This window comes from Trachemys scripta, chromosome 1 (genome assembly GCF_013100865.1).
Source record: "Trachemys scripta elegans isolate TJP31775 chromosome 1, CAS_Tse_1.0, whole genome shotgun sequence".
Classification (NCBI taxonomy): Eukaryota; Metazoa; Chordata; order Testudines; family Emydidae; genus Trachemys; species Trachemys scripta.
In genome coordinates this window covers 59,374,594-59,389,862 of record NC_048298.1, presented here as the reverse complement: position 1 = coordinate 59,389,862, position 15,269 = coordinate 59,374,594, and the positions used below count along the sequence as shown (strand labels likewise).

Here is a 15,269-nt window from a genome sequence, read left to right as displayed (position 1 = left end):
CTGAGCCCTGTCTTCCTACTTGTTCCTGGTTCCTGCCTCCTGGCCTGTTCCTGCCCTCCTTATCCCAGATCCTTCTCCGCTTCCAGGTTCCTGCTTTCCTGCCTCGCTCCATCACTCTCCCCCTGACCCTTGGCTTGACTCCATCCATGACCCCAGCTCTAGTCCTGACTCTGACCATAAAGCTTGACCACCCGGGCCCCAGTCCTCACAGCTTGCTCAGACCACTCCAGCTCCTTGGGACCGAGGATGGGACCCACTGGATTCCCTTGTTCCCTAAGGGGCATTGGCACTGCATGAGAAGGCAGTCCATCTGCAGACAGACAACTGAGCATTGCAAGCGCAGAACGAGCAGCCGGCTGCTGAGAATTAGGCACTGGGGGAGAGGCAAGCCCACCAGCTCCATGCAAAGAACAGTATGCACAAGACCTGTCCAGCTGCACTGTCACCCAAGCTGGTACGTGCTGTCCCTCAGCCCGTTGAGTCAATGCAGGTAGATTTGACCCGACAGCAACTTGCTCCTAGAGAGAGCACCAATGACACCTTACTCTGCCTTAGTATGACCTGGCTCACCATAACAATATTTCCAATTGTCCCACAAGGAGCCCAGCCTGAAGGAATCTGAGAAATGAGCCAGCCCAGGCTCGGAAAAAGGGGTTAACCCGGGGCATCCTGACAGTGTTCCTCTGAACCCTGCACTGAGGTCCTGGCTGGAACACACGGCGGTTCCTGTTACCAGCACTGACCTACAAGTGCTAGTTGAGTTATGAATCCTGGGGAATCCCCAACCACAACCTCCAAAGAGGACTTTTATGGACTGATGTAGCAGACAACTTTATTAATACAGAAGCAGCCCAGGTACTACAGATTCCCCTGTCGACCAAGCCTTTCCAGGGCTAATAGAGACGTTCAATGGGTTCTTCTTATCCTCTGCACCAGTGATCATGGAAACCGTTCCTCTCAAGTTTACCTATCCAAAATCATTGAGAGACCCTACAGTTCAGTACCATCCGTTCCCCAACTTCCCTGTGACCTTGGATATATTGTGGTGGCCCTCCACAACCCCCTTGTCTGCTGGCAAAAACTAAAAGTTGACTCCCCTCCCCACCCCCGAATCCTGCCAGCAGCACTGCTTGAGCCCAGGAAATGGGCAGCGCTCAGTAGTTCCCCAGCTGTTGCAAGCTGGAGTAGCCCAACAGAGCCACCCACTGATCCTGGTCCTTGATTTCTATCCAAATACCGTGACTACAGTGATGTCTTCAGATGGAAAGAAAACAAAAATGCAGGCCCCTTGCCACCACACAAAGACTTTGATTGCCCATTTGACTACAACCAGGGGCAAACATTCCATTCAGGCATCTATATGCCATGTCCAAGCCTGAACTAGCCGGACTGCACACCTACGTACAGGAGAACGTAGGGCTTTATGCATAAGTCCACCTTGCCTGCCGGGGTGCCAGTCTCCTTTTTATCTCTGTCTGTCTTTCTGTCTTAAGGAAGCCTCCAACTGTGCATCGATTACACTGCTCTACAGCCAAAATGCTTCTGAAATAAATGTAGTCAAACTTTACTAATTTTGGGTCACTGAGAACGAAAATGATGCTTCAAATTGTTGATTGGCTCTAGTTTTCAAGATCTGCTATTGGGTCAGTATATACGACCCTTGACTTGGGAATGGCAGAGGATAAGTGAGTTATAAAGGAAAGGGATCTCAATTTAAACCAGAAATGACTAAAATACATCTTTGACTGGATCTATGAATAAATCTGACTGGGTTTGGACAGTACTTGCTTTTTAGGCAAAACAATGAATGATGCAATCTGAAGCTGGTATTGCGTCATACATGATATGAATTGCATCATGTTATTCCTAGAAGTCATGGATGATGCAATCATAACGAAGTTTACATCACTCTGCTGAACAAATTGCCCTATATCAGCTCTAGAAATCATACAGTGTTGTGCTCTCTTATTTGTCAGTGTTTGATTTTGCAAAGGGACACATTTCTGTTTAGCCAAAGTGAGCAGAGATGCCTCGTACTTGTGTGAACAGTGCAGATAACTTCTGCTATGTTTGTGGTCAAGTGACTTTTGCATCACAAAAGTGCAGTATAACCACTATGGTTAAGAAAGCCTATCCCCTTTATTTTGGCTGCAAAATTGGAGATCAGGAAAGAGGTGGGCTCCACACATATGCTCCAACACTTGTGCAACAAATCTTCACCAGTGGTTGAACAGGAAAAGGAAATCTATGCCTTTTGCAGTGCCAATGATTTGGAGAGAGCCAACGGATCATACCAGCAATTGTTACTTCTGCATGGTGCCTCCAGTTGGGAAAAATGTGTCAAAAAAGAAAAAGTGGACTGTGCATTATCCAAACATTCCATCAGCTATATGCCCAGTATCCTACGGAGAAGGACTGCCGGTTCCTGATGCACCAGAATCATTCTCACTTGAGTCAGACGAGGAAGAGGATGAAACTTCTGGTCCTGAACCATCAATGTCACAGGACCCACATTTTCTCCCATCCTTCTCCTCTGAATCACACCTCATAAACACAAGGTGAACTGAATGACCTTGTCAGGGATTTGGAACTACCCAAGAGTAAGGCAGAGCTGTTGGGCTCCAGACTACAGCAGTGGAATCTCCTGGCAGGTGATGTTAGGCTTTTCATGTTCCGTGATAGTCAAAAGGATCTTGTTCCATTCTCCTTCATGGAAGGTGATCTTGTCACCTGCAACAACATCGATGGTGTGATGGCAGCCCTCAACATCGTTCACGATCCAGATGAGTGGAGACTGTTCATTGATTCATCGAAGATGAGTCTTAAAGCTGTTTTACTGCATAATGGCAATGTTTTTTGCCATCAATTCCAGTTGGTCATGCAGTCCATATGAAGGAAACCTATGACAATATGAAACAACTTTTGAGGTGCATAAACTATGACCAACATCAGTGGCAGCTTTGTGGCGATTTGAAGGTTGTTGCTCTCTTGCTTGGTCTGCAGACTGGATACACAAAGTACTGCTGTTTTCTCTGCGAATGGGATAGTCATGCAAGAGATTCCCACTACGTCAAGAAAGATTGGCCACTCCGACAGTCATTGGAGCCTGGGAGGAAAAGTGTTCAGCATCCACCACTTGTTGAATCAAGAAAGATTTTTGTTACCATCCTTACACCTCAAGCTGGGTCTGATGAAGAACTTTGTCAAGGCCATTGACAAAACACAAGCAGCTTTCAAGTACCTCCATGGAAAATTTACAAGGTTAAGTGAAGCTAAGATAAAGGAAGGTGTCTCTGTTGGTCTTCAGATTCGTGAACTTCTTCAAGATGATGCATCTGACCATGCACTGCGTGGCAAGGGAAAGACGGCATGGAAAGCCTTCCAGTTAGTGGCAATAAATGTTCTCGGACACACCAAGGCAGACAACTACAGGTTGTTGGTGGAAAACCTCCTCAAGGCATACAAAAGCCTTGGTTGCAACAGGTCACTAAAGATACATTTTTTGCACTTTCATCTAGATTTTTTTCCACTGAACTGCGGAGCAGTGAGCGACGAGGACGGCGAGTGATTTCACTAGGACATTGCAACAATGGAGAAACGCTATCAGGGCAAATGGAACCCAGCAATGCTTGCAGACTATTGCTGGTCAGTGACAAGAGATGCTCCATTTAATGAATACAAGAGATAAGCCAAGAAGTGCCGAGTAGACACTGAATAGGACTAAACTATGTACATAATAGTTTTTAGCCTTTTGTTTCATAATAAATTTTATTTATATAACCCTTTTGCTGATTTTTAAAGTGTTACATAAACAGGACAGGTGAAATATTATCATGTAAAGCAACCATAAACCCATGAAAAGACCTAGGTTTACAATTTATGATTAAAACTCTACTATCTACACAATATACATAGACATAAAATGTAAAAACTTAAATATCTTAGAAACAGTAGCCAATCAGTTGTTTTAATTGTCATATTTGAATTCAGCCCATCAAAATACATAATAAATAGCACATTTTATCTCTGAAGCAGACGGCTTCTCAAAAATTGTAGACCAGTGTTATCAGGCTGTGAAACAGGTCAACATCTGAAATCAATACCTATTAAAACTACCCTGAACTAATGGACTGAGTGAATGCTGCTCAGGAATACACACAGCTGGACCACAGTGGGTCATACAGCCTAGTATGTGTTAGAGTTGGGGATGAATGGAAGACTGCCTTTTGAACTCATTACAGTCACTTTGAGTATCGTGTGATGCAAGGCAAGGTTCCAACATTTTTATTAATGATTGTATTGCGAGACATTCTGGATCAATATGTGGTTGCATACCCGGATGACATGCGTTTTTTTGTTTTTTAACAACACACCATGCATGTCCATTCCATCCCAAAGAGGCCATACCAACATGGCCTCTACAATAAGCTAGAAAAATGTACCTATGATCAATCCGCCATAGAATTCCTTGGATTCATCCTATCTCCTGCTGGTATTGAAATAGCCATGCTAGGTAAAGACAGTCCTTCGGTTGCTAGTGCCATAGAACATTCACAAATTACAATGTTTCCTGAAGTTCACAAACTTTTATCGACTATTCACCCTGAAGTTCTTGGAACTGATCACTCCCTCACTGCCCTTCTCTGCAAAGACACCATGTTCCTCGGCATTCCCGAGATCCACCAGGCCTACAAGCAATTAAAACTTGCATTTACCACTGCTCCTATATTAGTCCACACAAGCTTTCATCATTGAAGCAGGTGTTTCTAACTTGGCAGTTGAAGTGGTGCTATCCCAAAAGCGCAGTCCTCAATGATTGCTACGTCCATGTGTCCACTTTTCTTTTATTTCATGAGACTCTCACCCACAGAACAAAATTTAAAAATTTGTAGAAAACTCCTGGCAATTAAGATTGCCTTTGAAGAGTGGTGCTCCTATCTAGAAAGGGTCCTGTACCCTGTCCAAGTGTACTCTGATTATAAGAACCTGGACTATAGACTTAAAGGCCAGAAGGGCCCATAAGGATCATGTAATCTGACCTCCTGCACATTGCAGGCCACAGGACCTCACCCACCCATTCCTGAAACAGACCCATAACCTCTGAGTTACTGAAGTCCTCAAATCATGATTTAAAGACTTCAAGTTATAGAGAATCCACCATTTACACTGGTTTAAACCTGCAAGTGATCTGTGCCCCATACTGCAGAGGAAGGCAAAAAACCCCAGGGTCTCTTATAGTCTGACCTGGGGGAAATTCCTTCTCGACCCCAAATATGGTGATCAGTTATACCCTGAGCATGTGGGCGAGACCCACCAGCCAGACACCTGGGAAAGAATTCGGTGTAGTATCTGCATAGAGCCAGGTTTCTCAACCAGTGACCACTTCGGTGGATCTTATTCTTTTTGTGCTTTGATTTTGTATTCTTAATGCCCAGGAACCAAAAAATAGCAAGATCGACACTCTGACCCAGAAAAGAGACTGTTACGCTGACTTAAAAGATGCAACCACTAAAACCTTCTGAATCCTCAAGTCTCATAACTTTCTGGCCGCACATCTGTCTCTATAGGTTCAATATCAATCAGTTTTGGACTATTGCTTATTGCTATAGAAGTAACAAAATAACCACCCACCTGGGTACCTACTCTTCATTTTTGCAGAGCTGGCAGGAGGTGGTTGTTGCTAAATGCTTATTGCATTTACCTAATTTTTGCTTGCACTTCCGTTATTCCAAATGCTTTTTTTTCATATTCCCTGTTGCTTGGGAAGCATAGTTAAAGATGTTGTGACATTGAACAGCTTCTTAAGCAATCCCTGTGCAGCTAGATTTTTTTTTTTTCATGGCATGAATAACTCTTAAATATTCCTCGTTTCAAGCAATGTCACTTTCTTTAGTCCCAGAGTCACTTCTATGGTTCATACCAATTTGGTTTCCCCTCACTTTTCTTATTCAAAATTAGTTACAACAGAAATTTAAAAAAATGAAACTGATCATAGAAAGGATTATTTGCACTAAAGGAAAGAATCCCTTGCCATTTTGAGTTCCCAGGATTAATAGTTTTTAGTGGCCTTCATTTTGGGTCTTTGTTGTACATTGCATCTAGGGTGACCAGATGTCCTGATTGTATAGGGACAGTCCCGATATTTGGGTCTTTTTCTTATATAGACACCTATTACCACCCACCCCCTGTCCTGATTTTTCACACTTGCTATCTGGTCATCCTAATTGCATCCCACAGTTTTGTCCATGGCAGGTTTATATATATGGTGGAGTGGTCTCCCATTAGTTCACAATGTGGACTTAGTCCAGCAGTTCTGACAGAAATAATATCAGAAGCCAAATTTTCACTATAAAAACAAAGTTTGTTGTACTTTCTCCAGTTCATAGAGCAAAATGCAGGTACACTGACATTTGAAACACAGATACACAAATAGAACACTTGTGTCGGGTAACAGAAGGAAAGATTGTACTGTTTCAGTGTGGAAAAAGAAAGCATATTCTGCTCTAAATAAGGTGAAAGGAACTTTTCTGAAACTTAGTAATACATCTTTATATTATCTGTTTCATGCACTATGGTTGTACACCTCTACCTCGATATAACACTGTCCTTGGAAGCCAAAAAGTCTTACCATGTTATAGATGAAACTGCATTATATCGAACTTGCTTTGATCCACTGGAGCATGCAGCCCTGCCCCCCCCCCCCCGGGAGTGCTGCTTTTCCGCGTTATATCCGAATTTGCGTTATATTGGGTCGCATTATATCAGGGTAGAGGTGTATAAGCAAGAAACTTGGATGTTTTGCTGATGTATCTTGTTGGATTTCCTCTCCTTTTTATATATATAAAGTCTTTGTTTATTTTTACAAATATTTTGAGTTTTTTTAAAGCTCTTTGATCGTATTCTGCTTTCTAAAATACAATTAAGCAACCACATTTTGGAGTGATATTGTAGTTTTAAAGCCATAGCTTTGTGGGAGTGGGAAGTGGAGGGAAAAAATACCAGCACTATTCTCTATAGTCTGATGGTGGAGGAGAGAGGCAGACTCACGACTGCCTTTGGGAGTCGGAGAGGAGGGGAGCATGCACATCAGTAGCATCTACACCTGCTTGTACATCATCAGCTCTGGGCCAGTTATGATCTGGATCTTTAATAAATAGGCCTCTTTTAAAATCACATCCATAAGGGAGTTAGGTGCCCAAATCCATTGAATTTCATTGAATTCCCATAGGTTCAGGTTTTCAAAGGAGCCTATGTCTTTAAGGTGACGTACAGTTTGTTTAAATACTTTAAAGACAATGTTTTGCATACACTAGTTATTTGAGTTATTGGGCAAAACTTTAAAACACTGATTTCTAGCTTTAAAATATTTTGTCATCTCAACTCTAAGCCAGCAGATACTTATGAATTCCAAATTCAGGAGCAATTTTCTTTTGTCTTCATGTTGCAGTGCAAGGCTCATCTCTTTGGCCAAGAATTTGCTTAAAGGATTTAAAGCAGGAGAAAACACCCAGAGCTGCTTGAAGCTGTCCAGAAGGTGTTATCGGTTTCTGTGCTGAGCATGAAAAGTTGGTATTACCAACAATATATGCTCCAAATGCACCCCAAGCTTTGGGGGAGGACGGGGAAGCCTGGACCTTCACTGAATCCCTTTCCCAAAAGTGGCAGAAGTTCAAGGCCTTTTTGTGTGAGGGTACGGGGATGGTCCAGCATCAGGTTAGAGCCACATTCAGTGCCTGGAAGCTGCAGCATTTGATGCCTAGGCACTGAATGGAAAGAACTGCTACATTGTGATATTTCAAGTTTCCATCAGAATTTCCAGAATAAGAGAACCTTTTCAGAGAAGACAGAGTGGAGTTAATCAGACAAAGGCTAAAGAGGCATTGAAATCCTTCACAGAAGAGTTAGATGGCCAGACCATAGCTTTCAGGGTCCTCCTAAGCCGTAATTTGAACGTGTCCCAAGTTCCTTTGTTCATGTCCCTTTCTACCAACTAGTTCCACGCATGGGCACATCTGACTAGTGAAGTACAAAGCTTCAGATATTTAATGGTAATTGCCTTGCCAAACCAGGTTACTTACTATTGGGTCACTTTGTTTTTTCAGCCTTTTGGAACCATTCAGTTCCTTGAGAGGTTTGCTTGATAAAGCAGCTTTATAAAGTGTGTGTGTGTGTGTGTGTGTGTGTGTGTGTGTGTGACCTAACAAGCCCTGAAGGGCACAATATGTCTCTCAATAGTAGTTCTTAGTCTAGCATTAAGTACAGAGTTAGGGCAGTTCTGGGATCTATGCAGAACAGGTGCAGCTAATAGTATTGACTCACAGTAAAGAACACCCTATGTGCTCAGCTTTGCTGCTTTAATGTTTCTTTTCCTTTAGCTTTTTAAGTTCATGATTTAAATGGTGCTTTCAAGCCACGCTGAGGAGAAAGTGATGGGCTAAGCTACTGGAAGATATTTAGAAGCCATAATACAGTACTTTAGTTAGGCTTTCTGTTGCTCAGTGATGCTTTTAGCTAATTGGTCACATTGGCAGTCAGGGAGTTAATATCCACTGGCTTATTTACCCTGATGTCTTTGTACTTTCATGTCTTCTGTTTCAAATCACACCGCAGCCTTCCAAATGCATCCAGAAAATGATGTGCATTCAGACCAGAAACCCATTATACCCAAAGATCTAAACTCCATCTTGGCAAATATTGGGCATAAGAGTTAATCAGAGTTGCAAAACTGCTGAAAGATAGCTTGAAACTACACATCCTTTAATCCCTTACTTGCAAGTGTCTCAAAATGGTTTCATCCACAGTTGATATTTATGTACAACAAACCCTTGCAAACAGCTGGTGGTATATGCATACAGATGTTAACTGCAATCAAATTCTTGTATGTCAGATTGCAGCGTAGTAACATTTGGTGGTGTTCAATGATCTGTTCATTCACGAGTATGGTTATGGTTAGTGGCTGTGTCGTTTTTCAGGGTACAATTGAGTTGCTTTTACTAAAAGAAAAAAATATTCATTTATATACAATAAAGAAAGATATTTGTATCTTAAAATGGGGTGACATGAAATTTGGAATTTTTCTAATCTGGTAAGAATAGGTAAGATGATGCCCAGAGTGGACTGTTGGTCTTTTTGTGTGTGTATGTGTGTGTGTGTGTGTGGTTCTCCTTCTCCCTCCCCATTTAAAAAAAACCCACCACAATTTGGATTAAGGATTTTCAAAGAGTGTAAAATGTGGTATACAAATTGTGGTAAAAGTATCAGCGACCGAGGAATCAGGTGTGTTTGATTTTATTAAATGGGTTGTGAGATGCCTCCAGGTTGTTCATGTACTTTCACATGGTTATCAGGAGTGTGCAATGTATTTAAATAAATAAAAGCCCCATCTGGCCCAAAACTCCCTCCACACAATGATTTGTCAAGAACACTTAACAGTTTGGAGAAAGGGTGGGATGGGTTAGAAAATGTGTTCTTGGAAGAAGACAATCATTTAATCAAAAGGGAAATAACTTTATATTATAACGGGACATAATTCCATGTTGTACAGGTTCCTCACACATCTGAGGCTATTGTACATCCAGGTCAGTACACACTCACCTTCCAGGACTGTTGAACATACATAGTACAAACACACACATTGAAACAATGCATAATTAATCTGCATCTAAGGTTGGTTTGAGCTTGTTCATTTGTTTGTTAACTGACGTCCAAGCTCTGAAATACTCGAATCAAATACACCTCTACCTCGATATAACGCTGTCCTCGGGAGCCAAAAAATCTTACCGCATTATAGGCGAAACCGCGTTATATTGAACTTGCTTTGATCTGCCGGAGTGCGCAGTCCCCACTCCTCCCCTCCTCCCCCCGGAGCACTGCTTTACTGCGTTATATCAGAATTTGTGTTATATCGGGTCGCGTTATATCGGGGAGGTGTACTTATGCTCATGGTTTTAAAGCTCTTTTTTATGGAATTCGTACTTCAGAGTATCTATCATTTTGTTTCATAAAGTGTCTGATAGAGCTACTGTTAGCAAATATTATGACCTGTACTTTCTGTTTGCGGACTATTGGGTGTTGAGATTATCGTCTATCTTGAAATTCACAGAACTGCCCTGGTTTCATGAGTCTGCCCCAGGTTTTACAGGCTTGGCACGCAGAACTATGAGAATTCTGCATTTACTTGGGCTATTGACACAAATGTGATAATGTTGCCTCTGAAAAACAATGTTCTATCATGCAGTGACACACATTGATGCAACAATACACCACCATGTCCCAAATGCGCACGGCATTACAAACTTTGTGCCTAGAGAAATGAATTTGGAAAGAGAGAGCTGTAAAATGCACGCCTTTCACTTCATCATAGTACAAGTAACCTCTGGCAGCCTGTCAAAGCAGGAAACAGGAGTACCCTTTTTGAAGTTTGCATCCCACATACCATCTCTCCTACTGTTTCTTTATTTTTTTAAATTTAAGAGTAAGTGCTTTATAATTGTCACTTCCTTCCATTCTGTGCCATCAGTATGGAGAGCATTCTATTTGGTAGATATGTTCTGCTTGTACCACTCAGAGGAACTGGACAGAGTAGATTCCTGGAGCTGACCTATCCATTATGAACCATAGCTATTAGAGGGTGATTGTAGGTATATGAATTAAACTGAAAGAGCAATTATAAATTTCTTTTTTGTATTTTAGCTGGGAAGTACAAACATTACCAGACTCATCCATTCATCAGACATCTGTCCAGTATAATTTTGGTTTAAAATTGTTTTCCTTGTATGGATAAGTCGTAGAAATATTCAGTTAATTAATGCTCATGTAGTTGTCTGGAAATGCTCATTTACATTTTTCAATTTGTACTGCTCCAAATGCTTGCTTGTTTATGAAAAATCTCATAAAGAAATCTTGTGCTCATAAATGTCAAAGGTCAAACTTTAAGTTTATGAGTATTTAGAAACCTTCTGGCCACATTCCTTTGATTTTTGGTAAGTCACTTAGCAAACAGTGATAGAAGCTTCTGAGGTTTGCTAAAACTAACATGCCTTTTGCTTTTTCTAGGGTAATAAATGCAGGGAAGAGCACACACAATGAAGACCAAGCAAGTTGTGAAATGCTTTTTGTAAAGAAGAAAACTGGGGGCACCAATTCCACACCAAACAAAAACACGTCCACCAAACGAAGATCCTCATTGCCAAATGGAGAAGGACTACAACTGAAAGAAAACTCAGTAAGTAACCTCCACTCATCTTGCTGTCAGAACAGAAATACAAACTAACATAAGTAGACAGTGGTGTAAGACCAATGGAAAATCCCAAGAATTCTTGCTAAGTGTTGCAGATTTTCTTGTTATCCCTCTGTAGCCTAATTGGCTCTGCGCTATCAAAGAAAGCTTCACTCATTTTACTTAGCTCCACTTTTGGATTTTGAATTTCACATACTGCAAAATGTTTCGCACTTAGAGGGCTTTCTAATTTAAAGAGGAGACAAAAAACGATAGGGGACATGCTAGAGGTATATAAAATAATGAAGGATCTAGAGAAGGCCCATTGGGTGGACCTGTCGATCCTTTCTCATAACACAAGCCCTAGAGAACGTAACCAAAACTTAAAGGCAACATATTTAACACAGATAAAAGGAAATACTTTTTTACTATAATACATATTTAACAAGTGGCATTCACTGCCACAAGATATTATAGCGAGAGCTTAGTAGGATTCATAAAAGAAATAGTCTCAATATTTATATATAAATAGGAGTTAAAAGGATATATGTATTTCATGATATAAGCTAATCATTGAGAGCCTTGGGTATGGAAGAAATTTCTCCTGTGGGCAGATTTTGACATAAATAGTCAAATAGAGGGTTTCTTGCAATCAGTGGGAGATTGGCCATTGTTAAGGCTCAGATTTTGTCATGGATATTTTTAGTAAAAGTCACGGACAGGTCACAGGCAATAAACAAAAATTCACAGACGCCCATGACCTAGCCATGATTTTTACTAAAAAGTATCCTTGACAAAATGGAGAGGAGGAAGGTCCAGCAGCCACAGCGGCTGTGGGCTTTGGGGTCTCCTCCCTGCCCACCGTGGCTAAAATGCTGTGGGGGGTGCACCGCCGCGGCTGAAATACTGCGGGATCCCCCGCCGCGGCTGGGCTGCTGCAGGGAGCCAAGTGGCGAGTGGGAACTCTGGGGGACCCTCAGGGAGCGCCGGGATCCTTCTGCTGCCCAGTGCCTAGGAGCTGCTGGGAGCTGCCACTAGCAGCGGCTGAAAGCTGCGGGGCTGCCTGCTGACAGCTCCAGCCCTGGTGCATAATCGTAGCCTTAGCCATTGTAGAATATACTGTATGTGGTATGTGTAGGCAGACACTATACGACACTGAAATGTGATGTGTTGATAACAGAATGCATGCGTTGGTGCCATTTAGGTGCTTGTTTGCCTGTCAGATCAGCAATCTTCCCCATGATGTTTTCAGTTTCATTTCTCACTCAGTCTTTCACAAACTAGGATTATTATTTTAAAGGCACCATAAATATATGTGGAACTTCTCAATTACAGAAACGTATGTACAAACAAGTAGAAGACAGTCTCTGCCCTGAGGGTCTGAACAGGTAAAAGGTGGTGTGGGAAGGTCTTAAACATCAAAACCAAGAAAACTGGGACAGAGGAATCTTTTTATTTGATCAGAGTGGGTTTGAAATTGTTCAAGACATCAGGACAGCAGAGAATGATGACATCAAATAGTAATAAGACTCTTTTTTAAAAATGTTATTCAAGCTCCTCAAGATTTTGTCAAGGTCCTAACAAGTTAAACTTTCAATTGCATAGGCAAAATAGTCATTCAGTTATGCATTGAACTAATCTTGCTTCAAACAAACACTGAGATTCAGCAAATCTATTCAGTATTTGCATGCACAAATGATCATAATAGCCATGTAAACATGCAATGCATGACTTGTACACACAGTAATTGCACATGTGTACCTCATTTGGTATTTCATTTTAAAACAAGTGAAGACCATGCTAGTATCCTGCAGTATAGTACTAATTTGTTACATATACAGTTAACTGTTGCATCTGTTTTTGTCTTCCTGCCTAATATACTGTTTTGATGTTCATGGAGCATAGGAAGCATCATGCCAGATCACACTAATATTCCATCTAATCTAGTTTCTTGTCTCCAACTGGTGCCACAATCAGATGCTTCATAGGAAGGTAAAAACCTTATGTTTGTCTATTTACGTAATAGTTTACCCAAAGGGAATATGTTTTTCCAACTCAAAGGCAGTTAGTGGTTTTTTATCCCTCGTTTACACGATTTTTAATTCTATCTAAATGTAACTCATTAATCAGTAGATGTTCTCATTGTCTTCTCCATGACAGAGTTCCACAAGTTAATTACGTTTTTAAACTATTTCTTTTTATCAGTTTTAAACTTGCTGACTTCCAGCCTAGTTAAATGTCCACATGTTCCCATGTTATGAAAAACGGTTTATAGAATCTGAGGTTTACTTTCTCCATACTATTTGATATTTAATTTACTACTCTTATGCCCTTTCTTCTCTGAAGTGAACAGTCCTAATCTTTACAATCTTCCTACACACAGAAGTTTTACCATAATTCTAATTTTTGTTACCTGTGTGTGGGCCTCTTCAATTTCTGCTGTATTTGTCTTTTTGAAAGAGGTTGACCACAAACACAGTATTCCAGGTGAGGCACCATAGGTCTCTGTGATAGCATGACAATATTTACGGTATTATTTGCTATCCCATCCTTGATACATTTTCTTTATATATCCTGTCTACAGATCTACCTCCATATTTGCTAAATAGAGACCACAAGAGGATGCTATAATATGTATTAGCACTATGGGGCAGTGCACCTTACAAAGTCATGTATCTGACTAGTGCTTGCAGTTTTAAAATTGCAAATATAATATTTTCCCAAAAGAGGGAGCATATGGCTAGAGAAATTTTGCTACTAGAGGGCAGTCTTGCTCCAGCAGATAGCAGAGGTGGTTTTTTGGTTGTGTGTGTTCTGGACTGAACCTATGAAAAAAGACAAGATGTCACATCGTTGTTGTTGTTGTTATTATTATTATTAATTATTTGTATTATTTAAAGCACAGCAGATCTTTTATCTGTATCTGCCTTTGGTGTTGTCTCAGTGCTAAGGATACTGTATTTTTAATATGATAGGATTTTGTTTTTTAACAAAAGGAAGATTATATAAATTCAGGCACTTCTGCATCACATTAGTATGTAGAATTAAAGAGATGAGACGCTTCATGCATGTGTCTTGCTGGGGTGTTATTTCACCTCATGGGTTGTTAGGAAAAAGGCCAAAATTGAGTTCTGCAACCACTCAGTAGGGATATCCCAGCATGACACACACTCTGAAATCTTGCTCGGATTATTAAAGGGTTCCATGTAAATAGAGGAATGAAGAGGGGAAAAGGAAAGGATTTATTAAATAATTGTTTAAGGAAAAGGTATTTAAAATAGTTAAAACAATTAAAAAGAAAATGCAAATTAAATTTTAAAATCTTTTGATTTATTAATACTGTTTCTTTTCTTCAGATTCTTTACTACTTGACAGAACATGCTCTGCAAGCTCACATGCCTTTTCTTGCTTCTCCCATCTTCCATTTTTCTCACATTCCCTGGGACGCTTGTATGACTTTTAAATGGCAGCCAAATTTGGAAGTTGTAAAATCCTTGTCATTTAACATTTGATCAAAGTAACTGGAAATCCCCGGCCCCCACAAACCAGGGTGATCGAAGTGTTGCTTGGAGATGTGTGAAATGCCTGCCAAGCAATACTAAAATGTAGTTTTCAAGAGAAGTTGCCATCTGGTGCAGTATCACCAAGTGGCTTTCAAGCTGTTTGCACACGTGTGGGAGTCTGTCCACATGGGGAATCCCCATTGAAATCAGTGGGGCTCTGCATGGGGACAGGAAGCTGCCTGTGTGCATCAGCTTGAAGGACTGGGACCCGATCCCTCAAAGCTGAGCTGTAAAGTTAGAACCTCCGAAGAGGAGGAGGAGGGGGAAGGTGAACTATACAGAGGAGGAGAATCAAGAAAGGGATGCAAGGCTACTTTTTTGCCCACAAAAAGCAAGGAAACCTGGAAAAAGGAAATTAACATTTTTTTAAAATAAAATTGACAAAATAACGACAAAAGCAGAAGAAGAAAAGAATCCAAAAGCCTGATCCTAAAGTAAATAGGATTTTTCCCATTGACTGACTGACTTAGGTTTGATCCCAGATTGGA

At 40.9% G+C, this 15,269-nt stretch overlaps 1 protein-coding gene across 2 annotated transcripts in view; it reads left to right on the top strand.

The window, feature by feature from the left end:
- The window catches only part of PPM1H (protein phosphatase, Mg2+/Mn2+ dependent 1H), a 202,460-nt gene that overhangs the window by 88,513 nt on the left and 98,678 nt on the right, over positions 1-15,269 (top strand). For both annotated transcript variants that reach the window (XM_034770456.1, XM_034770465.1), the window contains exon 2: positions 11,056-11,224. In XM_034770456.1, coding sequence (XP_034626347.1) covers positions 11,056-11,224 — 169 coding nt within the window. The remainder of the gene's footprint in view (positions 1-11,055; positions 11,225-15,269) is intronic.